Below are 21,560 nucleotides of genomic sequence, written 5' to 3' on the forward strand. Positions count from 1 at the left end.
CTGAGGTCATCAGTCCCATAGACTTAGAACTACTTAAACCTAACTAACCTAAGGACACCACACACATCCATGCTCGAGGCAGGATTCGAGCCTGCGACCGTAGCAGTTGTGCGGTTCCAGACTGAAGCGCCTAGAACTGCACGGCCACTCCGGCCGGCCGCTGGTTGAAAGCCAACCACCAGCAACTATTTTTTGTTTAGTATTTATGATTTCTGAAAGTATTATGAAATATCTTATATATTTAACGTTTGTATATCTAGAATATTTGATGATTGTATAAACACTACCATTTTGGAACACACGATATTTGGATAAATAACTGCACTCTCCGTCCGAGAAATAAGATCTGTTCTCGCTGTACGTTGGCGTCAGTAATAAGTATACATTCAGTGCTAAGTGTTGTGCTTCATTAATGAACTTGCCTTCTGATTGTGGTTTCAAAGTCACATTGGGGGAGACGACAAGTGCTTAAAATATCTAAGTCACCATGGATCCAATTTGTCAACGACAAAGCCGTAGCTTATACAGTCAGGAACCGGAATACAAGCAGTACATCGTTCCTATGATACGAATATTCAGGATACAAATGGATTTAAAAACGGTAGTAAATCAGCTTCACATCACGTGTCTGTCAGAGTTTTCAAGAGGCGCCTACCAGTAACTACAGCTGGGATGACTTGAGGTGTTTGGCAATGATTCGGGAATCGCGAAGATAAGTTTAATAACTGCGACAAGTTCCTGGCTGAGCCTAAGAAAACATTTGATTATACACTACTAGCCATTAAAATTGCTACACTCGAAATAAATGCACATTATAAACGGGTATTCATTGGACAGATATATTATTCTAGAACTGACTTGTGATTACATTTTCATGCAATTTGGGTGCATAGATTCTGAGAAATAAGTCCCAGAACAACGACCTCTGGCCGTAATAACGGCCTTGATACTCTTGGGCATTAAGTCATACAGATCTTGGATGGCATGTACAGGTATAGCTGCCCATTCAGCTTCAACACAATACCGCAGTTCATCACGATTAGTGACTGGCGTGTTGTGACGAGCCATTTGCTCGACCACCATTGACCAGACATTTCAATTGGTGAGGGAGCTGCAGAATGTGCTGGCCAGGGCAGCAGTCGAACATTTTCTGTATCCAGAAAGGCCCGTACAGAACCTGCAACATGCGGTCGTGCATTATCCTGCTGAAACGTAGAGTTTCGCAGGGTTCGAATAAAGGGTAGAGCCACAGATAGTAACACATCTGAAATGTAAAGTCCACTGTTCAAAGTGCCATCAATGCGAACATGATGTGACAGAGACGTGTAACCAATGGCACCCCATACCATCACGCCGGGGGAAACGCCAGTACGGCGATGACGAATACACGTTTCCAACGTGCGATCTCCCCGATGTCGCCAAACACGGATGCGACCATCATGATGCTGTAAACAGAACCTGGATTCATCAGAAAAAATGAGGTTTTGCCATTCGTGCACCTAGGTTCGTCGTTGAGTACACCATCGCAGGCGCTCCTATCTGTGATGCAGCGTCAAGCATAAACGCAGCCATGGTCATCGAGCTGACTGACCATGCTGCTGCAAACGTCGTCGAACTGTTCGTGCAGACGGTTGTTGTCTTGCAAACGTCCCCATCTGTTGACTCAGAGATCGAGACGTGGCTGCACGATCCGTTACAGACATGCGGGTAAGATGCCTGTCATCTCGACTGCTAGTGATACGAGGCCGTTGGGATCCAGCACGGCGTTCCGTATTACCCTCCTGAACCCACCGATTCCATATTCTGCTAACAGTCATTGGATGTCGAGCAACACGAGCAGCAATGTCGTGATACGATAAACCGCAATGGCGATAGGCTACAATCCGACCTTTATCAAAGTCTGAAACGTGATGGTACGCATTTCTCCTCCTTACACGAGGCATCAAAACAACGTTTCACCAGGCAACGCCGGTCAACTGCTGTTTTTGTGTGACAAATCGGTTGGAAACTTTTTTCATGTCAGAATGTAGTAGGTGTCGCCACCATGGCCAACCTTGTGTGAATGCTCTGAAAAGCTAACTATTTGCATATCACAGCATCTTCTTGCTGTCGGTTAAATTTCGCGTGTGTAGCACGTCATCTTCGTGGTTTAGCAATTTTAATGACCAGTAGTGTAATCAATAGCAAGGCTGCTTAGGGTTAAAGAAATTGAAGTACACGGCTTAGTAAAATGGGGAACCAACACAATGATACAGACGGAATGTTCTGGCCCTTTGCAACAATCCAAATATGACAGAGGCAGACAAAATGTCACATTTGATTAAGGGAATCACAGAAGACACATGGTAAAGGACGCCATAACAACGTAATAATTTGTCAAGTTGCGCCAGCTCGTCCAGGAAATGCAACCGAAAAAAAGAGTCGGAAGAAAGAGGCATGATGGACTCCATAGTGTGGTCCCTATGAGGGTCATGGAGGACCTCTATGAACTCGCCTCTCTCATACGCTAGGTAGTAAGAGAAGAGGGACACCATTGTATAGCAGCCAGGAATGTCGAACCGAGTGCACAAGACATAGCAGTCATCTATGTCGACTCCATACATCAGTAAATAATAGACAGTGTCGAGAAAGAGATGTATCGACCTTTGGCAGCAATCTACACCACCTGTAGAACGCACTGTGAAGAACGGATTCGGTCAATTCGGACTTAACGTCAAATGGCAATGAAACACCCGACGAAGACAGGTACAACCAACTCCGCCACCAAGTAAGATGCCCCCCATGGCAATAGACATGTGAGGACGGAAGTCAAAAGACCAGCCTACTCTGGAAACATTGTGCACTACTACAGAGAAAGAAGAAGAATGTCGGTGACTGTTACGTCGCAGGACGTTAATCATCACACAGTCCTATTCACGTCAATAGACTGCAGACCTGCAGACGATTACAGTCGACCTGTGGGCCGAAGATCATCGCCATATCCTGGAGGATGTCACTCCCCAACACGCCATAACCATTCCACATCATCGTTCAGAGGTGCCAACTGCTCGTCTAGACATCTAAATTAGGAAAAATAAACGAGACGACCATCTATGGAGGTGAGACCCCCACAGATGAATAATTCCTCCATGGACATTTACCTAGATGACATGAAATCTCTTTGACGTCATCAATCAGTCCAGGCGCTATTCGGCTCAGGGGCTCCTTTTTCTGTAATGGCGAATGCTTATCGTCGCCGACTGAAAAAGACAATATTCCGTGATACGAAGGAGACTGTGCTGAATGTTGCAAACGGAAAATACGCGCAGCCGAGAGGAATATGCATTGCAAGAATAACTATCAATGACAGAAAACAGCCCTTTGGCTCTATCGTTTTAAAAGGAAATAGTCATGATATTATTCTGGGATGGGAGTTCTTGCAGGCATCACAAGCATCGAAGATTGAGGAAGATCAGTGCTAGCTCCAGACAGAAAAAAATGTTTCAACAAGCACTTATAACGAAGACTGTCCTGCATGTTTGTTTGCCTCTGCGAGACAAGTGCCAGTCGTCAAACGAGGTGCACAGTTAAACTGTGAAACATTTTTCGATTACAAGACGCTACACAGGCTCACAAACGAAATATACATGGCTGTGACGATCATAATCATTATAGATGGTCATGGATAACTTTGGATCACTAATTATCATGACCAACCAAAACTCATCCGTACAGGTATGTGTGTAAGAACAGCCAAACCATTTCAGGAAGGGCATATTAGTCCCATCAACGAAGAATCGTGTCTGCTACCATTTCAAAGAGCTAGGCATTTTAACTGTGCCGTCACAATACACATTTCTGATAGTGAAATTTGTCCTCACAATTTGAGAAGTACAGTGATGTACATACCTAAAAGACTAGATGGGAAATTCACGTTTATTATCCATTGTTCAAGCTGTCGATGGCTGAGACAGGAGTTCAATTTGCAGTAATAAAAAGTTCTGGTCATTTGCCCTATAACATACGGCGGTTGCCCGGAAAGTAATGCACCGCATTTTTTTCTCAGCCGAAAGCTATGATACGAATGCGAAACGATATATATGTATTATTTGAAGTCTACTGAATGATCGCGGTAAGTTTCTGTCACTTCCGGCAGATAGCGTAGTTGCAGGACAGTTCAAAATGGCGTCTGTAGGTGTTTTACTTCTGAAGCACAGTGCCGCCATTGAATTTCTCAGTGCATAGGAAGAAACTGTAGTGAATATTCACAAACGCTTGTGGAAAGTCAATGGAGCATCTGCTGTCGACATAAGTACAGTTAGTTGGTGGGCACGGAGGGTGGGGTCATCAAAAGGCGATACGGCGGAGTTCCACGATTTGAAGCAGTCGGAGAGACCATCCACGGCTGTCGTACCTGATATGTTGCAGCTAGCTTTCACTTGTTTGGGCCATTAAAGGATGCCATTCGTGGAAGAAATTTTGAGGGCTGTGAGAAGGTGATTTAAAGAGTGAAGCACTGGCTCCGCCACCAGTACAAGAATTGGTACTGACAGGGCTTACACGCCCTTGTTTCGAGCTACGGAAGGCCATGGAGATTACGAGGAAAAATACGGTGTGCAGTTAAAACATTATTATTTTGTGTGTGTAATTCTCATTACGTTCAATAAAGGATTGTTGTAGCAAAAATTGCGGTACATTACTTTCTGGGCAACCCTCGTAAAATGGATGACAGAGAGCAAACCAAGTTTTAAATCTAATTTACAAACATTTCTCACTACAGAAGGAAGACACTGTTGTCGAACTGCCAATAGCATCTGCGATGGTCGAGGAACAATGTCAGTCTTCGGATAACTTGAATTCCGGACTGGAGAAAAAATACAAAACACGGCATTAACAACGACAATTATCCAGCAATTAGCCAAAATTCATATAAAGTTTCGACAGCTGAAAGGCAAAAGTGGAGAAGATGCTACAGGATGTAATCATTGAGCCTTCAGAGAGGCCTCAGTCCTCTCCATTGTACATGAGAAGACGAAGGACGGCTCATGGCTCTTACGTGTCGACTAGCGAAGACCGAACAAAATAACGAAGAAAGATGTGCATTCGTTGCCAAGCGTTTTTGACACCCTGGACTGCTTGAAAGAGGGAAATTACTTCTCTACAATGGACATGCAGAATACTGCTGGTAAAAAGAGATTGACGAGGCTGATCGAGAAAAAACTGTCTTCAAAACGTCTGGCGACCTCTATGAGTTCAGAGTTATGCCGTTTACACTTTGTAGCGTTCCAGCCACCTTCGAACGTATGATGGAGAACGTGCTTCGACACCTTAAGTGGACGACGTGTCTTTGCTGTCCAGATGACATTGTTTTTATAGCACACATTTGAAGAATATCGACGCTGACTGACAACAGTGTTGAAACGTGCTCATTCTGTAGGTCAACTTCTGAATCCGATATAGTATACCATCTACTCCCAAGAAATAAAAATCTTCGGGCACTTAGTAAATGGCACTGGGCTCTGCCCCGATCCAGAGATTTTAGATCAGTGACACATGTTGGCGACTTCTCGGTAAATTGGCGTGATGTGAGAAGTTTTCTCGGAATGTGTTCATACTACCAGCGACTCGTAAAGGACTTACTTACCAAGGCAAGTTCATTGCAAGAACTACTGCAAAAATGTTCAAATGTGTGTGAAATCTTATGGGACTTAACTGCTAAGGTCACCAGTACCTAAGCTTGCACACTACTTAACCTAAATTATCCTAAGGACAAACACGCATACCCATGCCCAAGGAAGGACTCGAACCTCCGCCGGGACCGAACTACTGCAAGGTGACGCCAAATTTCCTGGAATGAGGTGCAAGAAAGTCCTTTTCTTGTCCTTAAGAAAGCAATAACATCTTCTTCAGTTCTAGTGTTGTATAGCGATAATGTCGCGACAAAACTTCAATCCGACGCTAGTGGATTTGCAGCTGCAATAACTGCAGTTGTTTGGGACATAGACTAGTTCCAACTACATTTATCAGGCAATACATTCACTACTGTGGCGGATCACCTTTCTCTCCTCGGTGCGTTAGCGGAACAGAGGCGCGCAGCCGAGTATAAATAGGTGTTGTTTTCTAACGAGATTCATTCAAGTGTGGCAGCTCTCCTGGACGGCGGCACGTGTCACACTGCCGAGCTCCGAGCTATACACAGCAATAGATGGGGTGACAGCGGTCCGGTCCACGGCGGGTCATTGATTCGACCTTCTGAGGCCGACGCGGGGTCTGCAGCCAGCCAGGGCGGGCTAGCTTGAAGGATCCGTCAGGTAAACGGGCATGATGCGTACCTGGGCTTCAGGAGCAAGACGCCACAGTGATACACGAAAGCGGACGCGAACACGAGAAACCTGAGTGCGTTTCAAGAAATCCTTTGGCGGAACACAGAAGTGGAAGAAATCTCACTCATCGCAGCATTAAATGACATTGCTACTGAACAGCAAGAAGATCCAGCATTGCTGATAAAGGCCTTGAACATGGAGTAACTGAACAAAAGATGATTCCAGCAAATAAACGGAACATTTTATAATAGCAACTGTGATATCATGGAGCGTAAATGGTCGGTCGTCATCCCAGATCATCCGCAGCCAGCTATCCTACAGTATTTCTAGTACGCTCCAACGTCTAGTCACCTGGGATTTGTGGACTCTAGACCAAATCATATGCAGGTATCACTGGCGAGGTCTCTACCGATCCAGTAGACACTATGTAAGCCACTGTAAGCCACGGAAGCATGTGCTGAGGCATCTTTTACCAACATTGGCTGCTACAGCGCCTTCCCATCGACTTGGTATCCACTTTTGCGGATGTTTCCGAAGTCTTCAAAGGGGAATCAGTGGATAATAAACTGTAATGACTACCGACCAACTCTGCTGTCACCAAAGTAGAGCCAGCCGGTGTGGTCGAGCGGTTCTAGGCACTTCAGTCTGGAACCGCACGACCGCTACGGTCGCAGGTTCGAATCCTGCCTCGGGCATGGATGTGTGTGGTGTCCTCAGGTTATTTAGGTTTAAGTAGTTCTAAGTTCTAGGGGACTTACGACCTCAGATTAAGAGTCCCATAGTGCTCAGAGCCATTTGAACCAAAGTAGAATCGACTGGTAGAGTTCCAGAAATTTCGAAGTTCGTTGTAGAAGACATCATTTGGAAGCATGTAATACCCCGTGTGACGATCTCGTCTCGAGGCAAAGTTTTCTAGTAGAGAAAATACAAGGGATAATTTTATGTTGCGACATCGCCCACAGGATGACAACTGACTGCCATCCACAGATGACCTGCCCCACACACCGGTTTGATAAGACGTTGGCAGACATGCTCGCAGTGTACGTCGGTGTACCAGAAAGAGTGGTATACGATGGTGCCAGTCATGACGTTCGCATACAACACAGCTCAGCAAGACGCCACAGGCTTTGCATGGTTATTTACGCTCCACGGTCGTGAGGCCGAAACGACAGTGGATTCACTGTTCCCGTTTCAACTGGACGATGCAGCAGACGACTGCGTGAAACACCTTATCACTAGAACTGAAGGCGCAAGCCAAGTGGCTCGCAAGCGCAGACAGGACGCCCATGAGAAAGACCGACAGCGGTATAACGCCAAGCATTACTAAGTGAGGGACAGCTCATGATACATTTTATTGATTTTTACGTCTGTGAGGAACGTGGAATTACAATGTAAGTTACTATAGCGTAATTTTGGACTGTATAGTACTCTTCGTCGCTTGTCAGATATCACACACTATGTCGAGGATTGTGATCCTTCATATGGAGACAAAAGTGCTGATCCGTTGGCCGTACCTTTCGTAAGAAGGCCTTCTGCAGTCCAGGGGCACAGAGCGACGATACAAGGTTCGAGAAGAGTTAAGACTCAATGGACAGTCGCGAAGCTTCGACGTGAGGGTCTAACTGGTCTAACTTGATGGTGAAGAGGATGTAACAACGCGGCTAGAACGCGAGGATCCATCAGCGCCGCCATACCAGCTAATGTAGTCGGCTCCAATGAGGACTTCTCTAGCAGTGGGTCGCAGTTTTGCAAGAGAGAAAGAGGAACGCCTTGAGAAATGGGGCAAGCAGTGTGGCGTGGTGGATAATGTTGCTCATTGACGTGCTACAGTTCACCAGTGGCTGAGATTTTCCTCGTCACCGATATAGCGTAAACATTAATATGTTTGCTTTTCAATCTTGTTTTGCACCTGAAAACTTTTCATGCAGCTCGACGTTCAAGGATAATGATGATGTCATACATACTCTTTCCATTTATTTATCAGTGACAACAGCATACATATAGAGATGAAAAACAATGGTCTCTTTGTCACACTAATACCCAAAAAAGGAAATAGGAATAATCCGCTCAATTACTGACCCATATCACTGACGTCGATTTGCAGTAGGTTTTTGGAACCTATACTGTGTTGGAACATTATGAATTACCTCGAAGAAAACGATTTATTGACACATAGTGAGCATGGATTCAGAAAATATCGTTCTTGTGAAACACAACTAGCTCTTTATACAAATGAAGTAATGAGTGCTATCGACAGGGGATGTCAAATTGATTCCATATTTTTATATTTCCAGAGAGCTTTCGACACTGTTCCTCACAAGTGTCTTCTAATCAAAGTGCGTTCCTATAGAATATCGCCTCAGTTTTGCTACTGGATTCGTGATTTCCTGTCAGAAAAGTCACAGTTCGTAGTAATAGACGGAAAGTTGTCGAGTAAAACGGAAGTAATATCCAGCGTTCCCCAAGGAAGTGTTATAGGCCCTCTGTTGTTCCAGATCTACACTCATAAATTAAGGATAATTGCAGAACGTGGTGCCACACAACGTGGCACTACAAAAAACTGGCGCTAACAGCATAGGCACATAGAGAACACAGACGACACAGATCTGTAAGTCCACGGTATTGGTGATAAGTTGAGAAAACCGTCCCGAAACACATGTGCTACAAAACACCTCTGTTTGCTGGGCATGTATCCCGACATCAGTATGGTATATGATCACCATGCACACGTACACAAGTCGCAAAACGGGTTGGCATACTTTGGATGAGGTGGTCGAGGAGCTGCTGGGCTATAGCCTCCCATTCTTGTACCAGTGCGTGTTGGAGCTCCTGAAGTGTCGTAGGGATTTGAAGACGTGTAGCTAAAGCAACCCAGACGTGCTCGGTTGGGTTTAGGTCTGGAGAACAGGCAGGCCACTCCATTCGCCTGATATCTTCTGTTTAAATGTACTCCCCCACGATGGCAGCTCGGTGCGGCCGTGCATTGTCATTTATTAGGAGGAAGGTGGGGCCCACTGCACCCCTGAAACGGAGGACATACTGGTGCAAAAAGACGTCCCAATACACCTGACCTGTTACAGTTCCTCTGTCAAAGACATGCAGGGGTGTACGTGCACCAATCATAATCCCACATCACACCATCAAACCACGACCTCCTTACAGGTCCCTTTCAAGGACATCAAGTGGTTGGTATCTGGTTCCTGATTCACACCAGATGAAAACCCGGCGATAATTATTGTTTAGACTGTACCTGGACTCGTCCGTGAACATAATCTGGGACCACCGCTCCAGTGACCATGTATTGTGTTCTTGACACCAATTGGGGGTGGGGGGGAGGGGGGGGGGGTTGTTTGGGGGAAGAGACCAAACTGGGAGGTCATCGGTCTCATCGGATTAGGGGAGGATAGGGAAGGAAGTCGGCCGTGCCCTTTCAAAGGAACCATGCCGGAATTTGCCTGGAGTGATTTAGGGAAATCACGGAAAACCTAAATCAGAATGGCCGGACGCGGGATTGAACAGTCGTCCTCCCGAATGCGAGTCCAGTGTGCTAACCACTGCGCCACGTCGCTCGGTTTGACACCAGGCTTTACGGGCTCTCCTGTGACCAGGGGTCAGTTGAATGCACATTGCAGATCTCCGGGTGAGTCGTCTGCAGACTGTGTGCCTGGAGACAACTGTTCCAGTGGCTGCGGTAAGGTTCCGAGAAAGGCTACCTGCAGTACTCCGTAGCCGTCTGCGGGCACTGATGGCGAGATATCGGTCTTCTTGTGGTGTTGTACACTGTGGACGTTCCGTACTGTAGCGCCTGGACACTTATACTGTCTGCTGGAATCGCTGCCATAATCTTCAGATCAAACTTTGTGGCATAGAAGGGCCCGTGCTACGACCTGCTGTGTTTGACCAGCCTCCAGTTGCACTAGTATTCTACCCCTCACAACGTCATTAATATGTGTTCTTTGCGCCATTTTCAACACACACTCACCATTAGCACGTCTGAAAACGTCTGCACACTTACTCGCTGCACCGTACTCCGACATGCACCAACACACCACTACGTATGTGGACTGCTGCCAGCGCCACCGTGCGACGACCGCAGGTCAGATGCACGCATGGTCATGCCCTGAGGTGATTTAAACCCGCAAACAGCCCACCACAGCGTTGTTTCACCATGTATCAGCATTTTTCTTAATTTATGAGCATGAGCGTATATTATCGACCTAAGAGACAATCTGAGTAGCCTTCTTAGATTGTTTGCAGATGATGCTGTCATTTACCGTCTTGTAAAGTCATCAGATGACCAAATGAATTGTAAAATGATTTAGATAAGATATCTGTATGGTGCGAAAAGTGGCAATTGACCCTGAATAAAGAAAAGTGTGAAGTTATTCACATGAGTACTAAAAGAAATCTGCTAAATTTCGATTATGCAATAAGTCACACAAATCTGAAGGTTGTAAATTGAACTAAATATTTAGCGATTACAGTTACAAATAACCTAAATTGGAACGGTCACATAGATAGCGTTGTGGGTAGAGCAAACCAAAGACTGCGATTCATTGGCAGAACACTTAGAAGGTGCAAGAGGTCTACTAAAGAGACTACGCTTGTCCGTCCTGTTCTGGAGTATTGCTGTGCGGTGTAGGATCCGCGTCAGGTTGGACTGACGGATGACATCGAAAAAGTACAAAGAAGGGCAACTCGCAGCTAGTTTTACATTATCGCGAAATAGGGAGATAGTGCCACAGACATGATACGTGAATTGGAGTGGCAATCCTTAAAACAAAGGCGTTTTTCGTTGATACGGGCTCTTCTGATGAAATTTCAATCACCAGATTTCTCTTTCGATTGCGAAAACATTCCGATGGCACCCTCCTACATAGGGAGATGACCATCAAAATAAAATAAGAGAAATCAGGGCTCGCACAGAGAAATGAAAGTCTCGTTTTTCCCCCTCACCGTTCGAGAGTGGAACGGTAGAGAGACAGCTTGAAGGTGGTTCATTGAACCCTCTGCCAGGCACTTTATTGTGAATATCAGAGTAATCACGTAGATGTAGATGAAAATAGATTCACTGGTTTCAATAAAAGGAACATGTTGGAGAATCATCACATAAAATGGGTTCATTACGTAGCGTGAAAAGAATCACTGAAATATCTGTGTTAAACAAGACTTTTCTTACACCAGCTGTTGTGCAACTATATAATTCCTATCTACTGCCATTCTGTAACCACTGACTAGGGAATCGTGTCCACGTTAGGGTTGTGTAAACAGAGTACATGGCTACTGCCTTCGTTGGAAGTCTTATCTCGTTCAACACATTTGCTTTGATTTCGCCTAACGAGGAGAACGTGGCGAGTGCCATCACCCGATTTCCGAGAAAAACTTCCGTCAGTGAAAGAGGTGTCAAGATAAGGGAACGCGCTTCTCGGTTTATCAGTAGATACTCGACCATTTCTGAAAAAAAAAAAAAACCGACGGTCAGAGTTTTAAATGTATTTTCCAGCACTTTGTGTGCACTTTACCATGCACTGCCGTCCGACGAAGTGGCGGCACAGTGGTTAGCGTCGTATTATTATTACTCTTTTTTTCATTTGTATACCCTCGTCTATAGAAGATTACTACACGAATGTTTTCCAATGTATATTGATATAGCGTTGTCCTTATTCGTCTACCAACTTTATGTTAGATGAATGAATTAGAGAAAAAAAAAAAAGAAATCTAGTTAAAATTGTTTTCGGTGAAATTCCTGTTGTGTATATGGATTCGTAATAAATTTCAAGCTCCAGTTTTCGGGAAAGTAATCCGTTATGCATGGTTTTCCGCGAAATTACTGTTGCAAACCTACCTTTGCGCGATGCTCATGATGTTCAGAATATCTGTGTTTCGAATGTTTCTAGGATCGGTATCATCCAAGGGAAAACATCAAATCTTCCTGAAGAATAAACATGTCAATATAATATGAGGATTAATATAAGAACTGATATAAGAATGAAAAATCAGAATATGAGAATGAGAAAAGAGTGTAACCCCTAAACACACCATACAGCCACATATACAATAAATGTATAACACTTGTTTGAAATCTGGTTGTAATTATAGAATTTCTATAACGCCCTTGCATCTTCCAATTTGATAAGAAACTCTCGTGTGGTGACCTTTTACGGATATGGGTGGATAAATGAATAGAATAAAAATAACATAAAATAAATAAAAACAATAATCGACTTTCGAACACGGGGTGCAAAATTAAGAAGGCACTACGTTAACCACAGAGACGCCATTTCGTCTTAGCACATCATGCAGACAAAAATTACCTCGACAACTTTGACTGTCTATTTTTTCCAAAAACGGTCGAGTGTCTACAGGTAAGCTGAGGCACGCGTTCGCTTATTTTGGCTCCCCTTCCACAGAGCAAAGTTCCTGGAAAACAGCTTGTTGGCAGGTGGCGTGTTCTCCTCGTACGTTGACGAAACAGTCGGTGAGCTCAAATGGTTCAAATGTGTCCGAGCACCATGGGATTTAAAATCTGAGGTCATCAGTCCCCTAGAACTTAGAACTATGTAAACCTAACTAATCTAAGGACATCACACACATCCATGCCCGAGGCCGGATTCGAACCTGCGACCGTAGCAGCAGCGCGGTTCCGAACTGAAGCGCCTAGAACCGCTCCGCCACAACGGCCGGCTGCTAAGGACGGGAAGAGAGCTAATTTGCACTCCGTGTGCATACCGGGAGGAGTCATTCAAGATGTGGAAAGGATCCTTCCGGATGCCATGAAGGGTACAGAGTGCTGCCAACTGCAGGTGGTGGCTCTATAGATCGGAAGAGATTCTCTCTGGTTTCCGGCGGCTATCTGGTGAAGACTGCCAGTCTTGCTAGTGAGGTGAAGGCAGAGCTCACCATCTGCAGCATCGTCGACAGGGCCGACTGCGGACCTTTGGTACAGAGCCGAGTGGAGTGGCTGAATCAGAGGCTCACACGGTTCTGCGACCGTGTAGGCTGCAGATTCATCAACTTGCGCCATAGGTTGGTGAGGTTTCGGGTCAGGTGTCCACTACACACAGGAGGCGACTACACGGGTACATCTACATCTACATACATACTCCGCAATCCACCATACGGAGCGTGGCGGAGGGTACCTCGTACCACAACTAGCATCTTATCTCCCTGTTCCACTCCCAGACAGAACGAGGAAAAAATGACTGCCTATATGCCTCTGTACGAGCCCTAGTCTCTCCTCTGTTATCTTATCTTTGTGGTCTTTCCACGAAATGTAAGTTGGCGGCAGTAAAATTGTACTGAAGTCAGCCTCAAATGCTGGTTCTCTAAATTTCCTCAGTAGCGATTCACTAAAAGAACGCCTCCTTTCCTCTAGAGACTCCCACCCGAGTTCCTGAAGCTTTTTGCGAGATGATCAAACCTACCAGTAAGAAATCTAGCAGCCCGCCTCTGAGTTGCTTCTATGTCCTCCCTCAATCCGACCTGATAGGGACCCAAAACGCTCGAGCAGTACTCAGGAATAGGTCTTATTAGTGTTTTATAAACAGTCTCCTTTACAGATGAACCACATCTTCCCAAAATTCTACCAATGAACCGAATACGACTATCCGCGTTCCCCACAACTGCCGTTACATGCTTGTCCCACTTCATATAGCTCTGGAATGTTACGTCCAGATATGTAATCGACGTGACTGTGTCAAGTGCTACACTAGTAATGGAGTATTCATACATTACAGGTTTCTTTTTCCTATTCATTTGCATTAATTTACATTTATCTGTATTTAGAGTTAGCTGCCATTCTTTACACCAATCACAGATCCTGTCCATGTCATTTTGTATCCTCCTACAGTCACTCAACGACGACACCTTCCCGTACACCACAGCATCATCAGCAAACAGCTGCACATTGCTATCCATCCTATCCAAAAGATCATTTATGTAGATAGAAAACAACAGCGGACCTACCACAATTCCCTGGGGCACTCCAGATGATACCCTCACCTCCGATGAACATCACCATCGAGGACAACGTACTGGGTTCTATAACTTAAGAAGCCTTCGAGCCACTCACATACTTGGGAACCAATACCATATGCTCGTACCTTAGTTAGGAGTCTGCAGTGGGGCACCGAGTCAAATACTTTCCGGAAGTCAAGGAATATGGTATCCGTCTGATACCCTTCACCCATGGTTCGCAAGATATCATGTAAAAAAAGGGCGAGTTGCGTTTCGCAGGAGCTCAGCTTTCTAAAGTCGTGCTGATGCGTTGACACAAACTTCTGTCTCAAGGAAATTCATTATATCCGAACTGAGAATATGTTCGAGAATTCTGCAGCAAACCGATGTTAAGGATATTGGTCTGTAATTTTGAGGATCCGTCCTTCTACCCTTCTTATATACAGGCGTCACCTGCGCTTTTTTTCCAGTCGCTCGGAACTTTACGTTGGGCAAGAGTGGGGCTGTATGGCGTGGACTGGGCGGTATTTTAGGACTCCAGTTTCAAAGGTTACAGGGCAAAGAAAAGACGAGAATTGACCAAGCAACAGTCGGTATTGTAGTTGTAAATTGTCGTAGCTGTGTTGAAAAATTACCAGAGCTTCAAGCGATGACAGAAAGCACTGAATCTGAAATCGTTATAGGAACAGAAAGATGGCTAAAGCCGGAGATAAATTCTGCCGAAATTTTTACAGAGGCGCAAACCGTGTTCAGAAAGGACAGATTAAATAAAGTAGGCGGTGGTGCGTTTGTGTCTGTTGGTAGTAGATTATCTTATAGTGAAGTTGAAATAGTTAGTTCCTGCGAATTACTATGAGTAGAGGCTATACTCAAAAGCCGTACCAAAATAATAATTGTTTCCTTCAACCGACCCGCCCACTCAGATGATATTATAGCTGAACGGTTCAAACAAAACTTGAATCTCATTACAAATAAGTACCCCCCTCAAACAGTTATAATTGGTTGAGACTTCGATTTGTTGGCGAAAATACATGTTCAAAGCCAGTGGTACACAGAAAAAATCTTCCAAAATTGTACTAAATGCTTTCCCTGAGAATTACTTTGAACAATTAGTTCATGAGCCCACACGAATTGTAAATGGTTGCAAAAACACACTTGACCTCTTAGCCATAAATAACCCTGATCTAAGAAGAGAGCATCATGATGGATACAGGGAACACAAGGACATTGTCGCGAGGCTCAAAACTGTATCAACCGAAATCACTGAAAATAAACGCAAAATATATATATTTAAAACAGCAGATAAAAATTCGCTTGATGCCTTCCTAAGAGAGAGTTTCTATTCCTTCCGAGCTAATTATGTAAGTGTAGACCATGTATGACTCAAATTCAAAGATACATTATCGACAGCAAGAGATACATTCATACCGCGTAAGTTATTGATAGACGGGACTGATCCACCATGGTACACAAAACACGTCAGAACACTGTTGCAGAAGCAGCGAAAAAATCATGCCAAATTCAGAAAAACGCAAAATCTCTAAGACTAGTTAAGTTTCACAGAAGCTCGAAATCTGACTTTTTAATAGTTTCCACAGTGAAAAATTGTCTCAAAATATGGTAGAAAACCCAAAGACATTCCGGTCGTATGTAAAGTACACCACGGGCAAAAAACAGTCAATACCGTCACAGTGCGATAGCGATTGAAATGTTACCGATGATGGTGCCAAGAAAGCGGAGTTACTAAGTATAATTTTCCGTAATTCCTTCACGAAAGAAGACGAAGTAAGTATTCCAGAATTCGAAACCATTACAGCCGTTAGTATGAGTGACATAAAAGTAGATATCTTAGGTGTTGCGAAATAGTTCAAATCACTTAAGAAAGGCAAGTCTTCCGGTTCAGATGGTATACCAGTCAGGTTCCTTTCAGAGTATACACACACAATAGCGCCTTTCTTTGCAATCATATACAACCGCTTACTTGACGAAAGGTCTGTTCCTAAAGACTGGAAAGTAGCACAGGTAACACCAATATTGAAGAAAGGAAATAGGAGTAATCCACTGAATTACAGACCCATATCACTGACCTCAATTTGCAGTAGAATTTTGGAGTATGTACTGTACTAGAACATTATGAATCACCTTGAAGAAAATGACTTGTTGATAGATAACGGAAACGAATTCAGAAAATATCGTTCTTGTGCAACGCAGCTAGCTTTTTATTCCCATGAAGTAATGAGTGCTGTCGACAAGGGATCTCAGAACGCTTTCATATTTCTAGATTTCCAGAAGGCTTTTTATACCATTCCTCACAAGCGACTATTAATCAAATTGCGTGCATATCGAGCATCGTCTCAGTTGTGTGACTGGATTCGTGATTTCCTTTCAGAGAAGTCACAGTTTGTAGTGGTAAATCATCGAGTAGAACGTAAGTGATATCTGGCGTTCCGCAAGGTAGTGTCATAGGCCCTCTGCTGTTCCTGTTTTACATAAATGATCTAGGTGATAATCTGAGTACCCCCCTTAGATTGTCTGCAGATGACACTGTAATTTACCGTGTAGTAAAATCATCAGACTATCAATTCCAATCTCAAAATGATCTATAGAGAATTTCTGTATGGTGCGAAAAGTGGCAATTGGCACTAAACAAAGAAAAGTGCGAGGTCATCCACATGGGTAATAAAAGAAATCCCATAAATTTTGGGTATACGATAAATCGCACAAACCTAAGGACTGTCAATTCGACTAAATACCTAGGAATTACAATTACGAGCGACTTAAATTCGAAAGACCACATAGATAATATTGTGGGGAAGGCGAAACAAAGACTGCTCTTTGTTGGCAGAACACTTAGAAGATGCGACAAACCCACTAAAGAGACAGCTTACATTACACTTGTCCGTCCTCTGCTGGAATATTGCTGCTCGGTGTGGGATCCTTACCAGGTAGGATTGACGGAGGACATTGATTAAGTGCAAAGAAGGGCAGCACGTTTCGTGTTATAGAGCAGTAGGGGTGAGAGTGTCACTGATATGTTACACGAGTTGGGGTGGCAGTCACTGAAAAAAAAGGCGGCTTTGTTTGCGACGAGATCTATTTACGAAATTTCAATCACCATCTTTCTCTTCCGAATGCGAAAATATTTTGTTGACGCCCACCTACGTAGGGAGAAATGATCATCATAATAAAATAAGAGAAATCAGAGCTCGAACGGAAAGGTTTAGGTGTTCCTTTTTCCCATGCGCCATTCGAGAGTGCATGTGTAGAGAAGTAGTATGAAAATGGTTCGATGAACCCTCTGCCAGGCACTTAAGTGTGAATTGCAGAGTAACCATGTAGATGTAGATGGTTTAATTTTGCTTACTGAGAGAAAAATTCATTTCTTAGCCTCCTTTCTTTATACAAGAAAGTCGCTCACTGCACCTACAATGATCGTACCGATTCTTAACTAAACGAGAAATCTTTTGCCCTAGAATTAGTCATTACTGAAAAACATGGAATGCGCTACGACCACGTGGGGTGGAAACGTGTTAGTGATCTGTTGTTATTCATTTGCGTCTGACTCATTCCTCATACAATTCTAGCACGTGTTTTGTTTTTTAAAGTTAGGAATTGAAATAAGTAAGTATATTCCACAGAGTCAATAATTTATTACTTAACGCGTCACTCTGGGCAAACGTCAATTGTCCAGCATTAGGGATAATATTCAGACGAACTATGCTTCCGTAAACACACTGTCAGTGAAACAAAGTGAAATAACCAGCCACCAGTGGAGATTCTCACAGCGATAGATGAAGAAATAATCAGTTATAGGGGAACAAATAATAATAGTAAATTTCAAACTTGATCTTTAAAATTTAGATGTGTAGGCAATGGTTATACCAAAACAGAAGATGCAAACGTGGTTTCTGTTCTCAATAGATGGGAAAATGCTGCTGAGTTGGAAAGTGCTGAACGCTAAATGAGAGGAGATCATCTCCTGGGGGCAAGGTACGTTGAATGTACCAAAAGTTATCATAAAATGTGGAGACCGCGAAATCGGCATTCCCTGAACTCTAAAAATTGAGTTATATGTAATGGAACAGTTCGTTCGTCGACTGGCACAGCTTGGTCACCACGTTGTGCTCAAGCCACACACCAAGGGAGCGATCTGCTCGTAGTAAAATGTACGTTGCCGGAAACACCTAAACCTCCCCATGCTAGAGTTATTGTGATAAGAATTCTCTGAATGCGAGAATGTTAAGGACAACGAACGGTGACAACACTGCGAGGGATACACGTGCGACTAACAACCGTGAAAGCTAGCAAATTTATTCTACTGTTAAGTCTTCTCCTCCTAGAGAGTTTGTCACAAGTAAATGCAAAATCATCACAGGAACATTTACCTCTAATGAACAAAGCAGGATAACAAATCTTATTTTACTTACAACTTAATTAACCATCGCATACAAATTCCTCAAAATGGATGTAATTAATTAATACGAAAGGACTTATACCATCACGTATCAGAAAGGGATATCTCATTGAACGCACCTGAACTTGATGTACCCAAGGAATAGGCATACTCATCCATCAAGGTCTACAGCACAACTGTACCTAAACACCTGCCCCCGCTCTGTGGTAAGGAGCAGCGCTTGACTCTTTTATTGGCAGAGGCATCGACTCGACTAGGCAAAAAAAAGTACAATGGAGTACAATTTTCCGCATTCTCTCCTTATGAACGAGCAGGAACAACCACAGTGTCACATGATTCGCTTCATGTTATTCTAAAAAGCATCTTTGGGCCTCAAACCAAGAGGAGAGCAGCATAAATCTGGATGTTAGTGGCAATAGGAAAAAGAAACTTCTCTGATAATTCGAAAATATTCACCCATGCTTCCAACTCAAACGGACAAAGAAGGAAAAGAAAGTAGCAGTAGTCACAGAGCAGAGGCTGCCGGATTCAAGGCAAGAAATTTCCTGAAATCAGTAATTAAGTTTCTTTATATCTCACCTCTTTTTCTTTTTGCGGAACTGTAACTCACTCTGGACAATTTGGTACCACATTTGTCCATTTATCACTCTTCGTGCGGTTATTAAAATTCTGAAAATAGCAGTTGTGTAATTTATGGCGAGGTGTTAACCAAATCAAGACGTACACCTAATCTTATGCGTAACTGAATCATAGCTTACCTAAATTCTCAATCTTTTCTTCAGTGCTTTTACCCCCTCTCCAGCCACAATCTCTTTGTTTACACCCTTCTTATCCATTCCTCCACTTGTATCTGACAGTTTCACTAGCTTTGTGTTAGAGATGTCTGATTGTAGTCTAATGATACTTTCTGGGGTAGAATATTTTCTATAATCCCTGTCTTCTACTTTTTATAGATGCGATCTACAGAGAGAGTAGCAATGTGGCCTGTAGGCTTAGTCACAGATTATGGTATCAGCACACCTGTGGTTGCAGATGGCAAGTTTAAGGGCTTCTATGATGGTTGGATTGGTGGACGAAAGTTTCCTGTGGATATGGCAGGTTTTGCGGTCAGTGTAGAATTCTTGCTGCAGGTAAGGCAAGCTAACATTTCAGTAGCATATGGAGAAAGACAGAAGTGTAGTTAATTATTTGTAGCAACTGTTTTTGGAAACAAAGAAGTTTTTGAGTATATCTGCGGAAGCTAAATTGCTCAAACGTAACTACATCCTGACAATAAAAAATAATGTTTTTTTTGTTACTTATCTGCTCCATACTTACACATTGTTGTACATATACTATAAGAAATGCTAGAGTATTTGTGTAAAAGTTCTATAACTTCTCATTTACAGAGACCAAACGCTTCGATGCCATACAAGGTTGGTTTTGAAGAAGATGGTTTTTTGAAAAGTTTGGCGCCATTTGAGCCCCATGAAATAGAACTAAAAGCCAACAACTGCACCAAGGTAACAGAAAAATATTTAACTATCAAGTCCGAAATCATGCAGTAAACTGTACTGAAGGATGGACAAAAATATGTGGCTTGCATAGGCCTATTGGATACATTAAAGTTTTAATAATAGAGTCTAAAAATTTTATTGACATAATGAACGCTATTAAAATGAGGTGTTTGATATCTCTAAATTATTTTTATATCTGTTTTTCAGTTTAAGAGAAGACTTATGTTTCACTCTTTTCATGTTGTTGTTGTTGTTGTTGTTGTCTTCAGTCCTGAGACTGGTTTGATGCAGCTCTCCATGCTACTCTATCCTATGCAAGCTTCTTCATCCCCCAGTTTCTACTGCAATTTACATCCTTCTGAATCAGCTTAGTGTATTCATCTCTTGGTCTCCCTCTACGATTTTTACCCTCCACGCTGCCCTCCAATACTAAATTGGTGATCCCTTGATGCGTCAGAACATGTCCTACCAACCGATTCCTTCTTCTGGTCAAGTTGTGCCACAAACTTCTCTTCTCCCCAATCCTATTCAATACTTCCTCATTAGTTATGTGATCTACCCATCTAGTCTTTAGCATTCTTCTGCAGCACCACATTTCGAAAGCTTCTATTCTCTTCTTGTCCAAACTATTTATCGTCCATGTTTCACTTCCATACATGGCTACACTCCATACAAATACTATCAGAAATGATTTCCTGACACTTAAATCTATACTCGATGTTAACAAATTTCTCTTCTTCAGAAACGCTTTTTTTGCCATTGCCAGTCTACATTTTATATCCTCTCTACTTCAACCATCATCAGTTATTTTGCTCCCCAAATAGCAAAACTCCTTTACTACTTTAAGAGTCTCATTTCCTAATCTAATTCCCTCAGCATCACCCGACTTAATTCGACTACATTCCATTATTCTCGTTTTGCTTTTGTTGATGTTCATCTTATATCCTCCTTTCAAGACACTGTCCATTCCGTTCAACTGCTCTTCCAAGTCCTTTGCTGTCTCTGACAGAATTACAATGTCATCGGCGAACCTCAAAGTTTTATTTCTTCTCCATGGATTTTAATACCTACTCCAAATTTTTCTTTTGTTTCCTTTACTACTTGCTCAATATACAGATTGAATAACATCGGGGAGAGGCTGCAACCCTGTCTTACTCCCTTCCCAAACACTGATTCCCTTTCATTTCCCTCGACTCTTATAACTGCCATCTGGTTTCTGCACAAATTGTAAATAGCCTTTCGCTCCCTGTATTTTACCCCTGCCACCTTTAGAATTTGAAAGAGTATTCCAGTCAACATTGTCAAAAGCGTTCTCTAAGTCTACAAATGCTAGAAACGTAGGTTTGCCTTTCCTTCATTTTTATTCTAAGATATGTCGTAAGGTCAGTATTG

The 21,560-nt window shown here is 43.2% G+C and overlaps 1 protein-coding gene across 1 annotated transcript in view; it reads left to right on the plus strand.

The window, feature by feature from the left end:
• The window catches only part of LOC126335109 (galactosylgalactosylxylosylprotein 3-beta-glucuronosyltransferase P-like), a 171,614-nt gene that overhangs the window by 124,502 nt on the left and 25,552 nt on the right, over window positions 1-21,560 (plus strand). The window contains exons 4-5 of the mRNA XM_049998052.1: window positions 19,626-19,802; window positions 20,061-20,174. Coding sequence (XP_049854009.1) covers window positions 19,626-19,802; window positions 20,061-20,174 — 291 coding nt within the window. The remainder of the gene's footprint in view (window positions 1-19,625; window positions 19,803-20,060; window positions 20,175-21,560) is intronic.

Source organism: Schistocerca gregaria, chromosome 2, assembly GCF_023897955.1.
Source record: "Schistocerca gregaria isolate iqSchGreg1 chromosome 2, iqSchGreg1.2, whole genome shotgun sequence".
Classification (NCBI taxonomy): domain Eukaryota; kingdom Metazoa; phylum Arthropoda; class Insecta; order Orthoptera; family Acrididae; genus Schistocerca; species Schistocerca gregaria.